The 24184-nt window shown below is 45.1% G+C and overlaps 1 protein-coding gene and 1 long non-coding RNA gene across 2 annotated transcripts in view; one reads left to right on the top strand and one right to left on the bottom strand.

The window, feature by feature from the left end:
* Positions 1–4844, bottom strand: part of LOC142501955 (uncharacterized) — a 31694-nt gene extending 26850 nt beyond the window's left edge. The window contains exons 1-2 of the long non-coding RNA XR_012803605.1: positions 4307–4844; positions 1117–1244 (exon numbers count right to left, since the gene is read on the bottom strand). This is a non-coding gene — a long non-coding RNA (uncharacterized LOC142501955). The remainder of the gene's footprint in view (positions 1–1116; positions 1245–4306) is intronic.
* Positions 4845–5116: 272 nt separating this feature from the next.
* Positions 5117–24184, top strand: part of RIMKLB (ribosomal modification protein rimK like family member B) — a 23275-nt gene continuing 4207 nt past the window's right edge. The window contains exons 1-6 of the mRNA XM_075613055.1: positions 5117–5575; positions 9021–9097; positions 17009–17228; positions 22495–22725; positions 23542–23628; positions 24039–24181. Coding sequence (XP_075469170.1) covers positions 17057–17228; positions 22495–22725; positions 23542–23628; positions 24039–24181 — 633 coding nt within the window. The 5' untranslated portion in view covers positions 5117–5575; positions 9021–9097; positions 17009–17056. The remainder of the gene's footprint in view (positions 5576–9020; positions 9098–17008; positions 17229–22494; positions 22726–23541; positions 23629–24038; positions 24182–24184) is intronic.

Raw genomic sequence — 24184 nt, 5'->3', positions numbered from 1 at the left:
ATAAGTGCACTTCAAAGTGGTCACTGTATCAGTAATTTCTTCAGAAAGTATACATTGATGTGTTTGTTTATTTTCTTCACATATTCACTGGATTTAATTTGTGTACGACTTCAGAAGACCAGCACCAAGCAGGACAACATCTTTTTCACCCTCTCCCATCCCACCTCTCCCCTCTCCCATTCCAACACTCCCCCTTCTCCCCTCTCCCATCCCAACACTCCCCCTTTTCCCTTCCACCTCTTCATCCATTCCCCTCCTCTCCCATCCCCCTCTTCTTCTCCCCCTCTCCCATCCCTCTTTTATTTCCCCCCTCTCCCATCCCCCTCTTCTTCTCCCTCTCTTCCATTCCCCTCTTCCTACTACTCGCATCCCCTGCTCTTCCCCCTACTCTCATCCCCCTCTTCTTCCCCCTACACCCCCTTACTTTATCTCTCCCACCCCCTCCATACTTTCTCTCACCCCTCCATACTGTCTCTCTCATCCCCCCTCACCCTCCTTTCTTTCTTCCATCCCCTCTCTCCTTTCTCTCTTCCATCCCCCTCTCCATCCTTTTTCTCTTCCATGCCCCTCTCCCTCCTTTCTCTCTCACATCCCCCTCCTTCTTCTACCATACTACCTCTCTCTCCTTTCGCCATCCCACCCCCCCTCTGCTTTCTCTCCCACCCCCCTTGTCCCACCTCACTCCCATCTCCCTTTCCCTCCAATCTACCACCCCTCTCCCAATATCTCAAACACTTATCCCATACATTCAGTATAATCCCTTATACCCCATATATCAAATCAAACCAAAAATCTACTCTCCGAACCAAAAAATCTACTCGCAACCTAGCCCCGCCCCACTTCTTAAAAAAGAAATTGAATAAATTCCTAGTAAAAATAACAAGATTTGTTTTTGACATAACAGTTTGTCAAACAGGGAGAAAACAAAGTGTGTGTGTGTGTGTGTGTGTGTGTGTGTGTGTGTGTGTGTGTGTGTGTGTGTGTGTGTGTGTGTGTGTGTGTGTGTGTGTGTGTGTGTGTGTGTGTGTGAATGACTAATTTCCTGAACCCCATATCCAGTGTCAGGATGCCCCCGCTTCACAATATCTAAAGCAGCAATCCCGCCTGGGATCTTACCTGATCCGCAGTCCCTCTGTGTCAAGGTACCCTCATTCCCGCAATGTTATATACTGGAGGGGAGGTGTTCCCTGCCTGTCTGGGTTAGGGGGGATTCCGATGTCTACCGTGTGAAGCTTGAGTCAGATCTGGAAGAAAGCAGTACAGGTTATTTCGGTGTGGTATAGGGCAGTTATGATATATAGGGTAAATAAGATATCCAGATCCAGAGTGTGAGACAAAGAGAGTGTGGGTGAGAGAGTGGGCGAAAGAGAGAGAGAGAGTGGGCGAGAGAGAGTGGGCGAGAGAGAGAGAGAGGGTGGGTGACAGAGAGAGGGTGGGTGACAGAGAGAGAATGTGACATAGAGAGAGAGACACAGAGAGAGAGTTACACAGAGAGAGAGACACAGAGAGAGAGAGTGACAGAGAGAGAGAGTGTGTGACAGAGAGAGACTCACACACACACTCTCCCACACGCACTCTCTGCGCAACATGACTACACTGGGGGGGAGATTTGGGGTTTCCAGCTTGAGACAGAGGCACTCCGCATGGCTTTGTATTGCAGCATGGCCATAGCTAAGAGCCATAAGAGGCCATCGCTGGTAAGGGGGGACGCATGGGGGGCAAGGGAGGCATGGGGACTGCAGGAGGTGGCAATGGGGACTGCGGGAGGCGGCAATGGGGACTGCGAGAGGCTCAGTGAGTAACGACACTGACTGGCACTGAGAGTTTGAAGCAGGGGAGCCGGGTTCAATTCCCGGTGTCGGCTCCTTGTGACCTTGGGCAAGTCACTTTATCTCCCTGTACCTCAGGCACCAAAAACATAGATTGTAAGCTCCATGGGACAGGGACCTGTGCCTGCAAAATGTGTATGTGAAGCGCTACGTAAAACTAGCAGCGCTATACAAGAACATGCTAAAAAAAAAAAAAACACAGGACAAGACAGGCAAGGCTCAGACAGGAGGCAGAACTGCAGTGAACACAGCGAGCATAAACAAGATTATGCACAGCCAATGTGCCAGAGGGCAGGCTGAGCATATAAGGCAGAATTGTCCAATGAGGTGGGAGCATACTCAGGAGTATGCCTGGCTGTGGTTGGCTGAAGGAGACAGCACAGGTGTATCCCTTTAGATAGAGGAGCGAGAAAGCTTCAGCGTTCGTACCGCACATAGCGGCAATGACGTCACTGCACGAGTGAACCCTGGAGACGGGACCAGCGGGAGCGACATTTAGTGCCGAGTGCGGTCTGCGCGCGCCCCTAGAAGGAACGCTGCAAGAGGCAGAAGAGGCAGCAGACCGGGTCGTAGGTCTAAGCAGGTAGGGAGCGCGCCGGGTAGGGCATCAATGATGGATCCTTACACTTAGATAACCCCACTTTTAGACAACAGATAAAGCAGACTAGGGTCATTCTGACCTCACCCCAAACATAGGGGAGGTGAGAGAGGATGGTAGGGGAGGTGAGAGAGGATGGTGGGGGAGGTAAGAGAGGATGGTGGGGGAGGTAAGAGAGGATGGTGGGGGAGGTAAGAGAGGATGGTGGGGGAGGTAAGAGAGGATGGTGGGGGAGGTAAGAGAGGATGGTGGGGGAGGTAAGAGAGGATGGTTGGGGAGGTAAGAGAGGATGGTGGGGGAGGTAAGAGAGGATGGTGGGGGAGGTAAGAGAGGATGATGAGAGAATTAGGGTGGAGTCGGCCAGGCCAACATCTTTATGGAGCAGGACCAATATCAGATGTCAAACATTTTGATTTACTTTAAAATTAAAACATTAAATTAAAAATAACATTTGAAATAGTACAAATTCTATGATTTTTTACTTTTCTAACCAGTTGTTTCCATTTTATTTATAGTGCGTTTTTTTAGATTAGTATTGCTCGCCATGGGCCTGTATGACTGCAGGTACTAATAAACAAGGAGAGAAAGAACCCCTATATTGGGAGCACACAATGGCTAATGATACTGATGTGAGAGTAAAGTGTAAAACCTGATAAAGACACAATGTGCTGAAATATATGTATAATGGATTGGGGTAAAAACCAACTTTATTGGTAGAAATCCTCAAATAAAATATATTGCCTCTATGAATCCTATATAAACGGCGAATTAAAATGCGGTGGAGGTGGGGTGGATCAAAAGGATGTAGTAATCCAATATAGCTACAGGCTATCCAGGTATCCTCTGATAGAGATAGGTAAGTATGTGCCAACTGATGGTCAAAACCACAATCAGCTGTTGTAATCCAGTGCTGCGAGTCCAACAAATTGGCAGGTAATGAGTCACTGCCTAGATGTTTCTGACAACGTCTTTTGCCCGAAGCCCTCTCTGCAATAAATAGCTAAATGCTGCTCATATCATAGCTGGCTCTAAAGTTTATAAGCACAATACATATGATATATGACTGTATAGAGCTACGAAGAACCAGTGCTGCGAGTCTAATAGATGGGCAGCCTAGATCTCTGCCCAGGTGTTTGTAGACAACGACTTGTGCCCAGTATCAATTGCCCTCACAACTATAAATCGATGGCAGGCTATCTCATAATGATACACACTCTGAAGGCTTAATATATGATACTTGAGAAGTAAGTTGTACTGGTGTCCAGTTCACACACAATGTATCAGCAGCAAACTGATTCGATTACAATATATAGATTTATGTCCAGTGTTCAATGCTCTCATGAATATGAGTAAATAACAGGCTCTTAAGATACACAATTACACAATTGTACACACTCTAAAACCAAATATGTATGATAGTGGGACTTAAGAGATCAGTGGTACTGATGTCCAGTTACCACGCAATGTACCAACAACAAGCAAATACTGTCAAAGACATAAACTCCATGCGTCATGGGGTCATGTACTGAAAACAACTTTAACCTGACATTACTGGAAAACAGGGAATTCCCTGATGAAGAAACCTTTACGGTTTCGAAACGCGTTGGAAGTGTGCTATTGACTTTCTGCCCGTTACTTATACTGATCCGGCCACCGGAGGAGGATTGCGACGCTAGCTTTGGCGCAACCCCCCCTTGTGACGTCACTACCCGGAAGTGCTGTAGCGGAGGACAGAAGGAGAAAACCAGCCGTCGCGGAGATCCGCGGGACACGGCCGTTCCCCCCGTGAGCTGCAAAGTGTGCTGGACATTGCTCACTTTTGAGCTGGGACTGTTCAAGGACTCCATACCTACCCACCCGGAACCTGGGAATCACGTACCAGCTCCAGTTCCAGTAGATGACATCGGATCCGGTCCACAGTGTTGGTGTATGGGTAACTTACCCCATGAAATGCATATTTGAAATGTATTTGATGTACGCACAATATTTACCTTATTTATTTGTTGTCGTAATATACTTTTAATGCACTATGAGCGTTGTGCGCTGTGTCTTTTGTGTATTTAGCATGCACCATACACCTGGTAACAGGGGAATCTCCCATGGGGTGGGGGAAGCACCGTTACGTTTACAAAAATAAAAAACACATGCAGGGTAGGAATTATACCTAGCGGAAACTAACTGCTGTAGAAGGAATATTTTACATACATATAATAGTTCTCTGAACAACTTGTGATGATGATGGAAATGTAACATTTACTGTAAATAGCCTGGTGTTATTATAGTAATAAGGCACTACTAAAAGCACATGTTCTCAGCTACACCTCCCAGAACCTATTTCTTCCCTCCCTCAGCCGCTCCCCTTATATATAAGGGGTGGCCCCTGCTGACGTCAGCAGAAACCCCTCGGGTTCTCCTCGGTGTTGCCAACGGTCCCAAAGCACGAGCTTCGCAAACTCCGCCCCCCCAAGTCGGCGTTCTCCACCCCCTCCAATCAGCGTCGTCCAATCAGCGTTCCGCTTCCCGCCGCACCCTCTGTCACTCCTCCGCACTGCCCGCGTGCCCCTACCCTCTCGTTCTGCTTTCTCCTCCTTTCCCGCCACCGGGGCGTCCAATGGGAGGTGCTCCGCGGACCCCACAGCCAATGGGAGCGCGGCAGTTAGTGGGTGTGGCTTTCAGGACAGCGCGTGCTGGCGGCGCCTCAGTGTGTGCGAGTCGCCGTGGGGTGAGGACGTGTGTGTGCGGAGCTCCGTGTGCCCGGCCATTCCAACCCAGCCACCGGGGGAAGGAAGGGCAGAGACAAGCAACGTGCTCAGCCTGTCAGGCGGGCAGCCGCTTTCCCAGCCCGCCACGGCGTGAGGTGCCACCAGCACAGGCTCATACACCCGGCTCGTGTGATTCCCTCATTCATTCTCTGCGGTCCCCGGATTCCTCTGCCCTGCTGCTCGGCGGCAACAAGCTTCGCGCTCTCTATTTTTGTTTTCGCTGGTTATTATTTTTTTTTTTTTAGCCCATTTACTGTTTATGAATCGCCTCGTCAGAAATAAAGAAATAACCGAAAGAGGGAAAAAGAACCTGTGACCGAAAGAAAATAAAACATAGCGGAGAGACACTGAGGGGAGAAAATAAGGAGGAGGAGGAGGGACCCCGTGTGAGTAATGAGGAGGGGGCAGATCCTAGAGGAGGGGGGAGAGGGAAGATGCTGAGCGGAGTTGGGGTTGGGGCTATGCTAACTGGTGGGCAGATCATCGTGGAAGAGGGGGGGAGATGGGGCAGATCACTGTGGGAGGGGGAGATGGGGCAGATCACTGTGGGAGGGGGAGATGGGGCAGATCACTGTGGGAGGGGGAGATGGGGCAGATGCATGTGTAAAAAAGGGATGGAAGGGCCAGAAGCTCAGCAGGGAGATGGGGCTGATGCAGCATCCTAAGGTGGTGGCAAGTGCAGCATGATGAGGGATGCAGGAGGGGCGGATGCTGCATTGTTTTGGGGGAGCTGATTGAGGATCTGGGGGGGAAGAAGGTAGCACATATGTAGCATTTGTGGGTGGGGTGGCATCCTTAGGGAGTGGGCCCCCCATGTGAGTAATGAGGGAGGGGATACACTCATAAGGGGGGACCCAGTGTACGTTACTAGGGGATAATATGGAGGTGTGATACTGCACCTTGGGAGGCATAGCATCCTGCGGGGGGTGGGGGTAGCAGATGGTGGGTATGGGCATTTTGTGAGCAGGGAGGAATTTGCTTTATATCCGTGAGAAGCCAATGGCTTATCACACTGTCCTGTGACTGATACCACAATGTTTTCTTGTCTTTCCCTTGGAAGACCCCATGTCACACTACCATGATTTGCAGAAATCCCCTCTGCTCTGTCACTCATCAGTGTTGACTGAGTGGATATTTGTGTTGTGGGATGAATAGTATGGCGGCCATTCTGGGCTTTCTCAGCCCAAATTACTGCATCCTTGTAATCACTGCAGCATTTTTCAGCTTTTTAGGTCTGTCGTATTGCACGCTATACATTCACTGTTTTGCTATTGATGAATACAGGCTTTAGGTTTTAAATGTAAATATAAAATCTGCTACCTGTTGCATCAATCATTTGAATGGTAGAGGGGCGTTGCATTCCTGAGTGCTCTGTGTATTGCTGATCTAGGTGGTGTGCAGTGGCAGAGAGGTCAGTTTATTGTTGATGTAGAAAATGAAGGTTACTGTAATCGTAAAGTGGACATCATGATCATGCTCTATTGCAGTGGTCTCCAAACTTTTCAGTACGAGGGACACATCTTATAGTCCACATTTTGGCGAGCCAAAGAAAAAAAATATTTTGTATATATTTAATAAATTAATACGTTTTATTTTGATCTTTTTGGGGTAATCGGCATGATATGATTCAGAACAAACGAGAAATGTGACAATTACAAAGAGAGAATGCTGTGCTTACACTGGGAAATCATATACAATGAGCAAAAATATATATATATCAAGTTGCTGCGGGCCGGATAAAATCTTGTGGGGGGCCTGATGTGGCCCCCGGGCCGTTGTTTGGAGACCCCTGCTCTATTAAAAGGAAACTCGCTACAATATATTAGGTGCATATGCAACATCGGGTAAATGAGTTGCATAGAACTTCATGTATGCCGGACCGTACAAGTCATCCTCATATAGCCTAGGTCTGTCCTGCTTGTGTAGAATTGATACTTTTTGTTTTTAGCCGTTAGATACTGTACCATGTATAGAAAAACAACTTCTACGTTTTAGGAATTCCTTAAGGTGCTCTGACTTGATCCGTAAACTCGTCCAGTATTTACGAGACGTTGTGTGCTAAAGTAGAAGTCTGTATTTGAAGCTTAACCTGATGTTTGGGTGGTAAAATATGTTTATTTTAGGAGTTCTGAACATTGCACATGCCTTTCCCTAGAGCAAGGCACCATGATATTCCATGTGCGTGTTGTGTTAGCGGGCTCTACATGTTCAGGGACGCGGTACACCGCTCTGCCTTCTCCTATTCCCAGTACGCACATCTGTTTTCCCTTACTGGGGCAAATTCTTTTTCCCGTCAATGCAATCTGCACTCTTCCTAAAACATACTCTGAAGTGACGTTCTAAATCTAAGATGATTTATTCTTGAAAAATAAATATATTTGTAATTTTTAGTTTGAAATTAATGAACACTTATGACCACATTCACCTGCCTCACCAAGGTCCCCAAACCTGCCATACCCCATAATCTCACAGCATACAGTGCTTCCACTGCAGCTAAGGATTCTGGGTAATAACATGCAAATCAGCGCTCTGAGTGGCGATTCTAAGGTCCGTCGCTGGATAATGCACCAGATCTGGCGTTGCCTGACATCGACTCGAATTGCAGTTGACACGGGATCAGGCTTATCCCGCAACGGATCTTAGTGAATTAACACCACTGTGTCACTTTTTGCTTTTAAATTGACGCCTGGTGCAAAATTATTTATCATTATTGTATGTTGGAAGTTATGTCACTTTTTAAAAACATTTTTTTTTTTACGAATAACATATATAATCCCGTACGGTGCTCCTGGGTGCTCTGAGCACTACAGCTTGGATTTTAAGAACTGGTGTACTTGCCTTTTACATTATTGAGGGTATCCTGGAAATATATTAGGGCTTAGGTTGTGGTGAAATGAGATATAAGCCTTGGTTGGCTATGTTAAAGGGAGAAATATATTAGTTTTTCCGAAAGGGATCCATTTAGTATTGCTATATCTGGAGTTGTATTTACAGTGTATGACCCTGAGGTTAAATACAGTTACAAGTGTGTGCGCTTTATCGGAGTTCAGAGAGCTGTTTGGCATGCAGCTCTAAATACGCAACACTTTGTACTGAGTCCTTTGGGAGGAGCCACAGAAACATCTGTAACATGGAGAGTGAAAGGATCGGTTGTGATGGTTATAGCCATGATCATCATGTATGTTCAGTAACCGGATAAGGAATATGAATTATAATTTCTGTTCAGTCTTTTGTATGAGCACGGAAGCTTGAACAAACCAGTTCATGGGATCCTGAACAAGTGCTTATTTCTTAAATAGCATATTTTCTCAATCGGGGAATATATGAAATCAATATGAACACTATTGTGTCACCATGCTCAAGTTATCTCATTCATTTTACTGACCAGAAAGACAAGAGAGCTGTTTGAGAGACTACATATTCTGACTGCTCCAACCACCAACAGGAATTTTAAGGAAACATGTAATTATGTCCAAAGACAAATATGGGTAGGCATTTTAGGATTCCGAGTGAGGATGTAAACGGTTGTGATTTGACTTAAACATAAAACATCTAAAAACGATGACTCTTTATGCTTCACCGCAAGCAAGAGTTTGAGATTAAATGTAACAATGTTGTAGCGTATTCACTCGGGGAAAAGAAAATCTGAACCATACCCAATGCCTACCTGCTCTCCATGTTGAATAAGTCAACAGGGGTATGAGTGAATGAGAGCCTGTACCTGGGAGAGCCTGCGATCGATATGTTATTAAATGAGATGCCATAGAGACATATGTTGGGACAGCAGTTCGCTTCTTGCCATTACCACTTTTTCTTGTCTCCTTTCCCCAGGGTTGAGGACTCCGGAGATACACCGGCACTCAGACACTCGTCCAGAGAGGTGTGACATCACTGTCCTGGGACTTGAGGTAAATATCATGGTGTCGGGGGATTGAAGGGAACGTCAGGAACATTTTAGTATTGGTTTTCTTGGGGGTGGGGGGGGTTCATGCTAAATGTCTTGCAAGCTTGTAATGATGGGGCTGAGGATACACTGCGCTCTGGTTTCTCAAAGGGTATAGCAAGGTTTTGAACACATCCCTTGTCTACTTGTCTCCCACCACCACTTCAATCACATGTCCTTTTCCACCTGCCCTCTCGTTCTCTCATTACACCACTGCAGTCATAATCTGTTGCATCACCATTTGCACATTGTTGGATTGCACACCAGCAATACGAGTGTTTACATTTTTCTTTCAATGGAAACAACTAGAAGTTGAGCTTGGGATATCCCTAACTCGTTGAAAATACCCAGGTGGGTTTTGTTGTCTATTTATGAGCATGATGCATGTTTTTGGCTTTAGTTTAGAGCAGTGATCAAATCAATTAGGTCCTGTTCCCATATAAACACACGTCAAGGACACGAAAGATTCTGATAATAGTGAATCCTTTTTTTTTTTTTTTTTTTTTTACAAGATCAGACCTAGTTATTCGTTTGTAAATATTTGAAAATCTCTGCAGGTGACACTTGGAAATTGTCTTTCAATGCTGATCTGTGATGACGGGCAGAAGAAAAAAAAAATTGGCTAAAAAACTTTATTGGCTGATTGATTCCATCTTCTGCCAGCCCCACAGACGCTTCAGTCAGGTTCATATCTTAAGGAATGGGCTGTATTCAAGTTTAGGATACTGGTGGACTATGGAAGGACGTAAGTGGCCATTAACCTGCTGGTTTTACGTAGCGGCAGATAAAGGTCTGATTATTCAAGTAAGTGAATACTACTGACATCCAAAGTTTTCAATATTGACACCCGGTCCAAGAGTTGCTTTGTTGGAGAAGAGAAACCAGTCAATCCATATTTGTAGCAGTAGTTCTTTACCACTTCAAACTGAAAACCCGGACGTGTCTTGGTTTTACTGCAAGCTTTCGAGTGCTGCATTGCAGACCTCACTGGCAGCAGAGGAGTTAAACGCATGATGGAAAGGAACAAGAGTTTGAATCTGTTTTTGACTGAGTCTTAATCTTCAAGATATCAGCCTAAAGCAAGTTAAAAATGTGCTTTTATAGTAACTGAACTTTAGCTTTTGCTAACATTATCTGATTATATTAAATGTTTCTTTAACTTCCCATTTACCCTGTTACTTGTGAGAAACATGCATGAATTTGATAAATCTTACAAGGACTGTTTTCCTTGAAGCCAAACTAACATTCTTTAGAGGAAATGGAACAGAACTGCTCTTACTGTAGCCTCAACATCTGACACGTCTGCCTATGGAAATGAAGAGGACTTGTTTCTTCTAAGGGGAACAAAAACACAAAATAACCCCAGTACCTGGTGCTTCAATATGGATTTTGTGCAGTGCCTGTCCACACTAACGGGCAGTAAAAACGAACAGAATGATCTTGTCTTACAGGGGGGGTTCCTGTTGTCTTGTAATGGGACATCAGTGGTTATAAATTGGATTAGAATAGTTTCTATTCAGAGGAAGGCGAGCGACCAGAATCAGTTGTGACTTGTTTTATTCATGCGCAGAATTGCCTTTTATATTGAAAACCCAACATAGTTAGTTCAGATCTGGGTAACATCACTGTACGTCAACATCAGATATGGGTAACATCAAGGTTTTGTGACGCTCGGACCTGTGACTGAGCCAGTTAGACATGGATTCCTCACCAGTCATCCAGTCCTATAGGGTTGTGAACTGATTGTGTGAAAGAATTTGGGGAGAAGAAACAAACCCCCAGAGACTGCAGGACTAGTGTGTGTAGCAGCTGTTAATCTTGATTTGATGCCTGGTGTTGACCCATACATTTCCAATCCACCTCATTTGTATCTTCAATCTAGAGTGCAGGGGTGAGTGTGCAGAAAACCTCCCTGTTTGTGTGAGGTGTCTGATTTCTGATGGGGGTTATTAGGGTGCTGTGTACTCTGAATAGGAAATCAGGTGATCATAGCTAGAATTATGAGTGTGCAGCCAGGGTGATGTAATGTTTCCATTCTCAAATGCTCAATGAGTGGGGTGGTGATTTCAGTGTGTCAGACTTGCCTTATAATGGACATTCAATGCGATACGTCGGGGCTCTGTAACATAGGGATCAGTCTTATTAGCAGTCGCCAGAATTCAAGGGAAAAAGTACGACCAATCTGCCCCAGGGGAGAGGTGTGTGTATGAGTTGTATGAAATGCTGTCTGACACATCGGTGAGAACGTTGCGGCTTTGTTTTCAAATGGTGCATTTAACAATTGTAAATCTAATTTCCTAATACCTTTTTATTAGCAGGCGTTCTTCTTAGTACTGCTCTGCATATGTTGGAGTTGCAATAAAGTGAAAGCTCTCTAAAGCCCTGTAACAGCACCACTATTGTTAATGATTTGCTTCATAATTTAAGATGTTAAATTTAGCTTTGCCGTTTTTGTGGCGGGGAAGCCCGCTGTTGAAAAGCAGCATAAGGAATACCACAGAATGTACAATTTGTACTGCTTTTACTGGGGAATAGTTGGCTTGATGAATGTAGCAGTCATGTCAACTTTGCAGTTTTTTAGGCCCATCAGCCATTTGTTTTTACGTTTCTGTAAAAAGGGTTTATTTTTTTTAATGAAAACTTTATCCAACTAGAAAATTACTGGATAATGTAAGTGACCTACATATTCAGATTTTAATGGTAATTTAAAAAAAAAAAGAAGGTATAAGTGGACATGGACTTTTAGTACAATTGAAATGTCTCCAGGTGAAGCGTTAAAAGGGAGTGATTTTCCAATATCTGCAATTAACACTGCTTCGTGAATATGGCCCTTTATTTTCCCATTTTTGTATTGCTGGCCACTCCCTTTAAGATATACGCACTTTTCTGAATCGGCATTCAGGCCATGTATCTTCTCTGCACCAGACAACTTGGACTTACAATTGCTTGACTAAGTTGTTCTGCTAAAGTGCTATTTTTCTACCTTTTTTTACATTGATTCTGGTGCAAGAAAGATGGACCTCATGTGTTCGCTATTGGAGAGTCCACTCTAGCTTTTTGTTGGATGTTCTCCGTTGTCCTTGGGTATTGCTTCATGTTGCAGCATGTAGACTTTCAGGGAGGCGAGAAGCTATGGCGTGATCTTAGCCCATTAGACTCTTTCTGTGTGTGTTTTGATGACTTTGGTAAAAGAAGGAAAGGGGAGAGTGATGCGCAGACTGAGGAGGAAGGAGGTGATTGCAGCTAAACATAAGAATGTTGATCCTGTTAAATTCTGTAATCAGGCAGTGTTTTATACTTAACATTTTTTTTTTTAAATAGAAGTAGTGAACGTGTTTGGGAAGGGAGATAACAGCGCAATGTGCATAGGAACCTCAAGCTCATCCTCACTCACAGCAGATAGAGTACAGGCACACAGAGGAGTTACACTTTGTCACCTGAACTTACGAACAAATCACATCCTCTCTGCCTCAGGGAAAGGTGTGCACAAGCGTGTGCATCCACATACGCAGAGCGACTTAACAGGAGTCAGTGGGAAATATTTGTTGCTCAAACCGGAAACATTTTTCCCTCTGACTATTCCCGAGAAATCACAATGTGTGTTCTTAACCCCGGCAGCTCCACATCCTGGTTTGGAGGACAGAGCCTTGGTTTTCATCCATTTTCTATTATCCTCTTTAATAGACACACTGCATATTTCATGTTTCATTGCTCTGTTTAGTGTTTGTTACTCTTGATCCTTGCTCTTACTTTTCTTTTGTGCAGTGTTTGTGCATAAGGATGGCATAGATTCAAATCTGGTCAAAGTGTGCAGTGGAGTAATGGAGCACACCTTCACGTCTGACTGGAACATGTATATGGGATTACTTTCACTTGTTTCGATTTCTATGAGATCTAAAGAAACAGCTGACGCCAACTACAGTATAAGTGGCACGGTACATAGAGCTAATGTATTGGAATGGTGCTCTGCGGGCTCCTAGTGATTGGGTTTTAGTGCTTAATGGAGTGGTGCATTTCATACCTCAGAGGAGCGATGTACCACCCTTTCTGCAGAAAGACGTTCTGGGGACTAGTTTAGGATGGAGTTAATCCTGAATAGTTAAGATGCTCTGCATATCTTTAGCAGAGTTGGGTTTAATTGAGCAACAGGAGAAAAGCAAATGGAGTGTGGTGTCCTGCTGGGTTTTGCGTGGGTTTTGGTTTGAGAAGGGTTAGATCACATTTACTTAGTAGAGATTAGAGGAGTAATGCTCTGCAGGTATTTGGTTTGGGAGGTTAGTGCAGTGCTTCTGCCTTGGGAGGGGTTAATAGATGCTGTGGTGGCCATGAGCTTCCGTATGTAAGGTGTTGAATAGATGTCAGTTCCTGGCCCGCGGTCCTTCTGGATTTGCAGAGATGATCGCAGGCGGGTGCTGCTGTTTTAGCAACAGCCGGCAGAGAGTCTGCCTTTGAGAAGAGGGACCACTCTACAAACACACATTCCCTTCCTCTTCCCAACCCTTATGGGAGAGGCCACATGGTAAATTCATCTTTATGGCCTTTTATATACCTGTCTCAGTGGTTTTTCTTTGAGAAGCACTCAACGGCTTCACTGGGGAAAGAAATGCACTATGCTCTGTGATTGAGCCTTCTACTGCAGGATGGCAGAATGACAGAAAGGACCCTTATATAGTCTGTCCCTCCTTAATCAGGGTTGCACATTGAGATGGAATGAACAGTCTCAATATATTATAAGTCCTCCATGTTTCTCTGTCATAAAATAAAGCCGTAGTTTTATCTAGTTGGGTAGTGGTGGGTCTAGGTCTGGCCTTGGCAGTGAATTCGCAGGGGCCGTAGCCCGCAATGTTCTGCTGCTTGTTTGTCACTATATTATTATTAAGCTTACTTTTTATTATTTTTTGCCACTCGATGCATGATAATGTAACTTGCATGTCAAACTGGACAGTAAAGAAGAAATCGGGGCTACTGTGTACAGATCCCTTGACTTTCCCTGGAACCACAGTTAAAGCAGGGCCATGGGTGGCAATTACTGATCATAAAGCAGCTGTGGGGAGCTGTGGCTGCATCTCTTCCAGTCGCGCCTGTGGGGAAAGTTAGTTAGGCTTTAGTTAGAAGATATATATATATATATATATATATATATATATATCTACAACACCTTCCCCTTATGCTCTACATTTGATTACAATCATGATTTTATTTTTAACTGCTTCTGTGCTAGCTCTCCCTTTTTCTCCCTTATATTTCTTCACCCTCCCCATTTGTATTTCTTTACTGTTTCTGATATATTTTTCCTTGATGTCGATCTCCCGTTTCGCCTCCATGGGCGTCTGTGTGGGGCCCCTTCAGCCGCGGTGCCGTAGGCGCCCACCAATGCGGCCAAATGGTGAAGCCACAAAAATGAGTGTACAAATCCTCAATTAAATGACGCGCAGCGATGTCCCAGCAAGTAGCCCTGAGCAATTGTATCTAACAATTGACAAAGTGTTTTTTTCCCCTATCATTCAGAGAAAACATTACTTTATTTCCCTTAAAATGCACCACTGTTGCGGGGTATAGTATGTCTTTGGATGACCCCTGGTTGTTTGAGTTTGCAAAGTGACACAGATAGATATAGCATCTTCCGTTGCATACTGATAAAAGGATCCATACTTGGGTGATGGGTGAACATGCGGCTGTAACATAAGAGCAGTCTGTACAAGAGCAGCTCAGCTGGAAACGTGTTAAGGAAGTGATGCGCTGCAGTCTGCATGTTGGTAGGAGGGTGAGAACTGCTTATACAGCAAGAAGAGGCGGCAGCACTGGGATCATTACATTACGTGTCGCCCTCCTGTAACCCCTTCTCTGCTGGGCCGAGCCAAGTGTGGGAGGGGGAGCTGTAAGCGTTACACCCCTCCCCACTTTAACCCCCTCCCTGCTGTAGCAGTCTATTGGATGCTGCGCATCCGTGCGTGCAGTGTAGGAGGCTGCACTGAGTTGTATGTATCACATTTCTAGGATTCGTGTGTGTGTGTGTGTGTGTGTGTTGTCAGCATTGTGTCTTTGTGGGTTTCAGGAGGGGGGGGGTTGCTGTCTGACTTTTGTGTTTAGGGGACAGGAAGGGGCTGCCTGTGTTTTTGCAGGGAGGTGCTGGGGCAGGCTGATTTTCTCCATCTCTTTGTGTTGGAGGCAGGGGCTTTGTCTGTGAGGAAATCTGCCGGTATTGTGCTGGGTAGCGATTTGTCCTAATTTAGATGGCTGGGAAGGCGTAATCTGCCTGTTTTTGTAGGAGGTGCATGCTCTGCTTATGTGTAATGGGGAGGTGGTGAAGATGTTTTAGTGGGGGTGTTTCAGAGGAGAAGCTCTGTTCTGTGTTTAATGGAAAAAGGGCTTTGCCTGTATTTCGGGGGAAGGGAGAGCTCGGTCTTTGAGAGGGAAGGGCGGGGGGAGGCTGAGTATGTGCTGTGGGAGTGGGCTGTGTCTGTATATTAGGAGGGGGGTTGGATGCAGCCTGTTCCTGCATCTCCTTTGTGCAGCTCTCCTGGGTTGCAGAGCGGGTGGGGGAGGGCAGCATGTGGCTGGCTTCTAACATTACACTGAGCCTATTGTCTGCTTGCTGCGTCTCTGCAGCTGGGGGTGTTGTGGAGCAGAGCGGCATCGTCAGCAGTGAAGTAAAGCAGCGTGTCAGCAATGCCAGCCTGCGTGGCGGAGAGGGAGGATGCATCTTGTAGCAGCTGTAGCCTGCAGACTTCTGAGGGCTGTTTTTGATGTTTATGTTCCATTTGACAATGATACTTACCACAAAAATGGTGGTTGTGTAACCTTTCTATGCCTTCCTTTCTTATACACGTGTTTGTGTCGGACATTCATTTATATTAATATCTGTTCCGTTTGGCTAGGATCTAGGAGAGATTACAACACTTTACATCTGGATGTTAACAAAATGGAAAATATATAAGTCACTGAATGTATCCTAAAGGGCTGGGGTCGGGGGGTGGGAAGGCGAGAAAGATGCAGGGGCAGTGTGGGTAGTTGAGTGGATCAGTAGGGGGCTGTGTGTTGAGTAGGTGTGGGGGGTGGAGCAGGGTTCTGGGTGAGAGGAGGAGGAGAATGGGGGAGAGGCTAAATCCGGTTTGCGAGGGGATGCAGGGTACTGTGTATGCTGGGAGTGTGGAAAGGCAAACCTGGTTATTCATTAAACTGCAATAGTGCTAATCGGGGTGCTATCACTTGGAAACACCCATTAAAGTTTAAATTGTAACCAAGGGCCCTCATTACCTTTTTTGTATCGGTTTGCACTTTATCTTATCTTGTATGTCAACCTGTTAATGTAATTTTGTGCTCCTATTGTACCACACTGTAATATGTTGGCGCTTTATAAATTAATGAATGATCCTTCCCAAGCCCCAATGTGGAGGGGGGGGGGGAGGGAGAGACAGGGTGCTATATTCTAGAAGAGGTGGATTGGGATAGGTGAGTTATTTTCAAGATGATCCCTTGATTGTAACAGCTATCATCTTATCTGGTAATATCAAACGTGAAGGGAGGAGATAAGGGTTGGCATAATAGAGTAAGGTGCCAGCCTTCGTATTATGCCTGGCACTAGCATTTACTGGTGCCAGTCTGTCTGTCAGGGTGACCAAACCCTGACGGTTGATGGCTCTGTAGTGCGGCCTGTCCCCTGGCTATCTAAATCTGCAGGACTATTTAGTGTCTGTAATCGTGGAAGAAGCAGCACATATGGTGAGCGCTGTAGACTGCAGGGGGAGTGAATGTGCAAACTCCTTTACAGACCCCTTCCGTGGCTGCTTTCTGTTGGTGACCAGCTGACTTCATGCCTCACTGTACATGTCTGCGCCTCATGTTGAGCACCCGCTTTTCTTTTCTTGGCTTGCAGGTGTCCTTTTAGAGGAAAGTCCATCTCTCCACCTCAGGACCTGTGAAGATGTGCAGCTCCAGCCCCCGCTTGTGGTTCCTGACAGACAGAAGGATAAAGGATGACTATCCCCAGCAGGAGATCCTGCGGGCTCTCAAAGCCAAGTGTTGCGAGGAAGATCTGGAGTTCAGAGCACTGCTCATGGATGATGTGGTGCTGACCATTGAGCAGGGCAACCTGGGTGAGTGTAGATGGCTCTACATGGGGTCTTATGGGTGGTAATCTAATGAGGAGCATCCCATTTGGAGGCAGTAAGAGAGGTAGATTGGCTCTTTGTAACTAACACGAGTTCCGTATTCCACACCCATACTCTTCATGAAATAATAAATCTGGTTGAATCTTGGTTCATGGGGCCACACAGAATAATCCTGTCCCCTCTCTTCCTTAAAGTCTCACTCTAATGTTCTTTGCGTGTCCCCCCTCTATGACTGCTGACACCTTAGTGGCATCTCATGCAGTCTCTACCTGTATCTTTTTTAGTGAGAATTTCTCTCATGTCACCACATTTCACATTCAGGTTTCTGTGTGTTTTTTGTTAGATTAGATATATCTTTTTTGCAGGCGTCTGAATATTATCTTTTGTTCTCCTGATTCAAACTCTTAATTACTTCCTAAAAGAATCCAATTTGGTTTGTTTGGCACAATCCGTTTGCCCCGAAGTTATATTGGCTCTCTGAAGCGGTTTATTGCTGGAAATGATGATAGTTCGTCCTTTATGGCTTGCTTCCATTCTCCCTGAATAACATGTTGGAGAGTCTCAAGTCTGAACCGTTATGGGTCTGGTTTCTTTTCCCTTTTTCTGTGATATTTCATCTCCTCTCTGGCCTGACTGCCGTTGATGGGGTTTTATTTGGAAATCACTGCCTAGGCCTTTTAGTCGTGTATTCGCTTTATTTACTTTCTGGGTACTCTGGTGCCTTCTAACTTATTCTGTGGTTGTGCAAAGGTCAACATCTAACAGTTTAATGTGGGCTGTTGGGCAGATGCAGTAGGGTGATGTAACACTTTCCCTTCCTGAAAGCCAGCAAACATACTGCAAAGAGTAATATGCAACAGGAGGGATGTCTGGCCCATGGAGGGAGGGTAAGATGCTTATGGTTTAGTCCTAGTTATTTATTTGCAATCGGCATCCTGTGATGTACTTATTGAATCTCTGTTGCTGGGTATACAAGTGATTTAAACTGATTTATCTCTAAAAGTAACAATGTTAAAGGCTCACAGAACTTGGTACTAAGCCTCAGAATATTTGGTCTATGTTTATATATAATTTAAAAAAAAGAAGCTATTTTGATACTCGCGCACACACTCACACTTGGAGCAGATTTGCAACTGCATTACCTGGAAGAACATTGGGCAGGCCTTGGTCCGGCAGTAGGTCATTAAGTGCTAAAGATGATGGTACTGGGTTGCTTCAACTAGTTTTCTTATTTAATCCTCCCATCTTAATTTTGGTATTTTATAATCCCTGGGAAATTATTAGAGTACCATCTTTCTCCGATGATCTCCAATGATATTCAATTCTTGCGATAATGCCTGCCCCATTGCCATTTTGTTTCCAGGCCCGTTCATTCTTTGTCCTTTTCTCTTCAGGTAACACCCAACATACACCTCTCTATACATCCGAGTTTTATGAATCTTTTTGCATTATCTTCACCTTTAGGGTCCAAGTTTGACATCTATACATGAGCACAGGCAGAATACTCTGGCCCCGCACTTTCCTTTTGAGACCCAGTAGCAGGTTCCTTTGAAAGATTCTTGTGTCTTTCAAATCCGCACAATCCCAGCATCATTCTCCTTTTAATTCACATGGTTCCCATCAGTTGATATTTGCTGCCCAAAGTAAACACAGTCTTCGGCTTCTAGTTTTATTCCATGAATTTAGATCTTTGGTAACGCTACATATTTGTTGAACATCATATGCAAAACCAAAGTAAATTCCCACGTTCTTACTTCTGCGTTCTGATTTGTTGCTGAGGTCCTCTGAACTTGTGGCAAAAATAAGTCAGCAGATTGTAGGTGACACAATTATAAATAAATAATTCCTCCCCCCCACCCCCAATTCAATGTCTTGCACAATTAAAGTGTAACTGTGAAAAGCTTTGGTAACATTGTTTCCCTGTCTCTTACCCTTGCTTCTCCTTATGTCTTTATGCAAATGTCTTGAATGGTTGATGTGACATTCTTGTAAATGTTCCTTATCAATATATGCTTCTTCAACAGTCTTATAACATTTGTTTTGTGCATGTATATAGTCTCTGAGTGAATAATACATCCTCGTTCTCTAAAACGAACCTATAAGAGCTTGTGTGGTCATGAAGATGTGTAGATCTACGAGCGTTTTACCTCTGCACTTTCTTGGGAGTCAGTCTTAATTTCCTACCTTGTCTTTGTGTACTGAAATGTGTGTTTTTGTGTTGCGTTGCCTGTCTCCTGCATCTCTTTTTTTCCTCCGTGCTTTCCTATCTTGTTTTGTGTTCTTGAGTAATTTTGTCTTTGCCTGTATCAGTGTGTATGTGTGTGTGTGTGTGTGTGTGTCTGTCACATTGCATGTCGTGTGAGCCCAAGTGCGTGGGTACCTGTGTGTTGTGCTTTCCTTTACTATCCCTTTTTTTATTTTTATTTTTTTATTCTCCAGTATACACACGTTGCATTCTGAATTGCAGCCAGCTCTGTGGCTGAGGGGAAAAGTCAGATCTCCCTCGCAAGGGGGAGCATCACGAGACCAGAGCCCGGAACAGCCCCTCCTCTCTCTGTATAAACTTCCTGCCAGCTGACCTCTCACGGGGAGAGATGATGTGGAGAATTCACTGAGCAGCAATCTGTTCTAACTGGAACAAATGAAGCTATTTTACACTTAGTGTGGTTAGTGTGTACTGTGCTGTACAAACTGAACATTTATAGGCACAGTGATGCGCCTCTAGTAGGGAGACCATCCACCGAGTATCATTTCTGTGTATAAATAGACACTATCTGTTCAATGTGTGTTTATGGGAGGCAGAACTGCAGTGTAATTTACTGTTGCGGCTTGGTATATAGATAATTAAATTTGCTGCCCTGTGTATACAGGATGTTTGCTTTGCTGCCATGTGCTCAAAAAAGGTTTACATTATTGCTTGCGTTGCCTGGCACACTTTGAGTCAACATGTGTCCTATGCATGCACTCTAGGCACACACTGCACATGATGGTAGGATCCTTATACACACAGCATGGGACTTTAGAATCTGTATATACACAGCAAATCATTGTAGAATTTGCTTAAAGCCCAACGTGCGGCCCTTGAGCGCTATATAGCTTTAGAAAGCTTGATTCTCGCTATGTATTAGGCACACAGGCGGAGCATGATGGTTTAGGATGTTTTGGCATGTGAGTGCATTGGGATAATTAATAAAGAAGTACAGTACATCACCCAGAACTGCAGAAGTGACGTTTATCGTGGAGCCGGACTGGATAAAAAAAATTTCAGCGCCATGCAGGTAAGTAGCAGGAAAGTGTATTTAGACGTCCAAATGCGCTGTTTTTCTTGCTACATACCTGCATGATGCTGCATTTTATTATTCGGTCCAAATCGGCAGTGAACGTAACGGTTGCAGTTCTGGATGATGTACACTATGCACATAATTGTAGACCTCGTACACACCGTATAATTGTAGACCTCGTACACACCGTATAATTGTAGACCTCGTACACACCGTATAATTGTAGACCTCGTACACACGGTATAATTGTAGACCTCGTACGCACTGTGCACATAATCTGTGTGCCTGCATGGGTGAGTCCTATATGTATCCTGCAGAGCTGCTCTGCGAAGGCTAATGGCGTGATGAGCGATGCTCTGTTGCTCATAGCGCGAGTTGAGCGGAGCTCTATCCCTCAGGCATGGAGCATCCAGGCTGCATATTTTTAGTGACACTAGGAGCAGTGTCTCGTCTCATATTCGGGTTTTGTATCCCCCTACCCCCATCCACTTTTTTTTTTTTTTTTTTAAGCCATTTAAGGATTTCCTTTTTAAAGGCTGCTCCTCCATCAGCATTCTGAGCACGGTGTCCTCCCTGTGCTGCTCCCGCCCGTGCCTCTTTATCATGAGCTGCACACACTGCTTCCCTCAGCAAGAAGCCGTCCAGCAGCTGCAATGCGGCAGCCGTAAAAGTGCAAATGATACAGCGGGGAGGAGCCTCTGAGGCATCTGTGCTAGGGCCGTCCTCTGACACAGCACTATTGTCAGGGCCCTCAGATGTCCCCAACTTCCACACTATTTTGCCTCCATGTGTGAGGGCTTTCCCTGTGATTGCTTTATGGCCACTGAATGGCTCTCTAAATCCTACTCCAATCCCACTGCAACAACTTGGTTTATCTGACTGGTGTCAAATTAGTGTGAGCCAATAGCTAAACCTGTTCCATAATCTTCTTCCAGTGATACTGTATATACCAAGAGGAAATATGCAGTGAATACAGTTTTGTTGTACATGCAAAGCAACAAAAACCCACTTCTGTGGTATAAAGTAATGCTCAACATACATTGCAGTAGTCAAAGCTTTGAAGCATTTAACCTACCCATCACGTCCTTTCACCCCCCCCCCCCCCCCCCCCGCAAACATAAGAAGAGCAGTGCTTCTTCTGTTGCCTCATTACTGCTGTTCAGAGGCCGGTGGGTGCTACACAAAATGAACATGAAGTGCAGGAGTCTGTGTGATGGGACTATTATGTTGGAAGGTGCTCGGTCATGAAATGGTGTAGCATATTAACCACGATACTCATTTTTTACTAGGGGCAAAACCTTTACCTCGTACCTCACTGGTCACGTATACGCGGTCTAATCTCTAGTTTGTAATGGAGTAATTTCACTTCAGTCTTGCATCATCGGGCTGTTTATTCTTAGTGGACAAAGGACTTTACAAACACATGTCTCTTTGACCTGACTGTACAGAATGCAACTTCACCTCGTGATTCCCTCAAGAAGGAACAATATCAATCATATCCGTCCTAACACCAGAAGTGCTGTCTGATTGCAAATCCTAGCATGTATATGAAAAGATTGCAGGGGTTGTGTGTGTTGTGTGTGCTAATCCTAGCATAGAACGAATTATATTAAAAATTGACTTAATTTCTAGGATGTTTGTGTGGAGCTCTTGTATCTTTTATAAAGAACTTTATCTTGATTTTTTTTCTCTGCCCCCCCCCCCCCCCCCGATTTTGTATTTCGTTTGGTTCATGCAATCATGCCATTAACGTATCCCTTTAAAACCTATGCAAAGCCCAAAATGTAAGCATTTAGCATATTCTCCTTGCTTTGTATGATGCTTGTAATCAGGAGTTCAGGTACCTCAACAGTAAAATGGGGACATGGATCATCCATAAATGCCCTAAGCGTTTGTGTACTTTTCCCCTCTGTCCTGACTGGTAAAACCACTGCAGATTGTAACCTCCCCGCTTCCTCCCTCCTTCCCAGGGCTGCGTGTGAACGGGGAGCTGATCTCTGCATACCCCCAGGTGGTTGTCGTGCGTGTCCCTACTCCGTGGGTGCAGAGCGATAGTGACATCACGGTCCTCCGGCACCTGGAGAAGATGGGCTGCCGGCTGATGAACAGGCCCCAGGCCATTTTGAACTGCGTCAACAAGTTCTGGACCTTCCAGGAGCTGGCAGGACATGGGGTCCCCCTCCCGGACACCTTCTCTTATGGTGAGCAACTGCTTCTCTGTTGAATAGGAAAGTTGTGCAGGTCTCCTGCGGAGCGTTGATGAAAAGTTCAGTCCGCGCTCTGGCTCTTTAAGCTTGGATTGTTGGTCCCTCTCAGTTCTCTTGCTGCTTCTGTGTTTATGAGGTGTCTCCCCCACCTCCAAATGTGGTCTCCACCGGAACCCCGATGGTGATACCAATATCAGCAAAACAAGAAAAAACACAAAAGCGCACCAAGATGAGAGATAGATATTGTATTAGCAACAAATAATAAAATTAGTAACTTACATATAAAATTTCTTTAATAATCCCCGATCTGGTGTCTATCACAGGAGTAGGGCATCACATAGGAAGTATGAAGGGTAATCTCAGTTCTAAGAGATCAGACCCGCGCGCTGGGGCTGTCTCTGTTTCCTCTCCTGTCCTCCACGTGTGGTAGCGTGGTGCAGAGTGTAGCACACATGTGCAGGAACCGGGGCCTTCAATAGGCGTCCTTAGGATGCCTGTCCGTTTTTGATAGCATAAAAACGATCGGAAAAAAGCAGGACTGTAGCGTTGTTCTAGGACGATTCATTTTGCAGGACTGTAGCAAAGGTCGGAGTAATGGATACAATATTACGCAGGGCTCTAAACAAGGAGGGATTGGGGCAATTCTTGGCAGAGTAGGCAAAGGAGGGGAAAAATGGAGAACTCTGCATAATGGAGCGACATTGTGCACTTCTCAGGGAAGTCTGCTGCAGTGTTGTGTTGTATGGAAGTCACACTGCTGTAATCTCACTTGTGCTTGTGACCCTTATATTTTATCCTTCACTTTTGCAGGTGGCCACGAGAACTTTGCAAAGATGATTGATGAAGCAGAGGTGCTAGAGTTCCCCATGGTGGTGAAAAACACGCGGGGGCACAGAGGTTAGTGCTGAGCATCTGCTGCCACATACAAAGCCGGACTCTGCTGCTTTACGCAATATGTATTTATCCCTTGTAGTATTCTCCCTGTATTTTGTACGTATATCATCTCTAAAGTACTGTGTACACTAGTAACATTTGGGGAAATAGTTACTATACAGCACACTATAATACATTTGAATGAATTATCCAAATAGGTTTCTGTCTACCGAGGTTTGAGGCTTATTATACAGATGGTCTTGTTTGTCACGTCTCTTGATATGCTTTCTCTTCTCTCCTGCCCACTTTCCAAATCGAGCACAGTGGGGTTATGTAAAATCTTGTGCAGGATGCATCTCCTTGTACAGTAAGATGCTGCCTACCTGCCCATAGTAGGATTCACCCCTCTGATGTGTAATCTTTCCACGTTGCAGGTAAGGCGGTGTTCCTGGCCCGGGATAAGCACCACCTTGCGGACCTGAGTCACCTAATCCGTCATGAGGCCCCCTACTTGTTCCAGAAGTATGTACAGGAGTCTCATGGTCGGGACGTGCGAGTCATCGTAATCGGGGGGCGTGTC

This window comes from Ascaphus truei, chromosome 8, assembly GCF_040206685.1.
Source record: "Ascaphus truei isolate aAscTru1 chromosome 8, aAscTru1.hap1, whole genome shotgun sequence".
NCBI lineage: Eukaryota > Metazoa > Chordata > Amphibia > Anura > Ascaphidae > Ascaphus > Ascaphus truei.
Note: the sequence above shows the minus strand (reverse complement) of the source record. Positions and strands in the feature narration are given on the sequence as shown.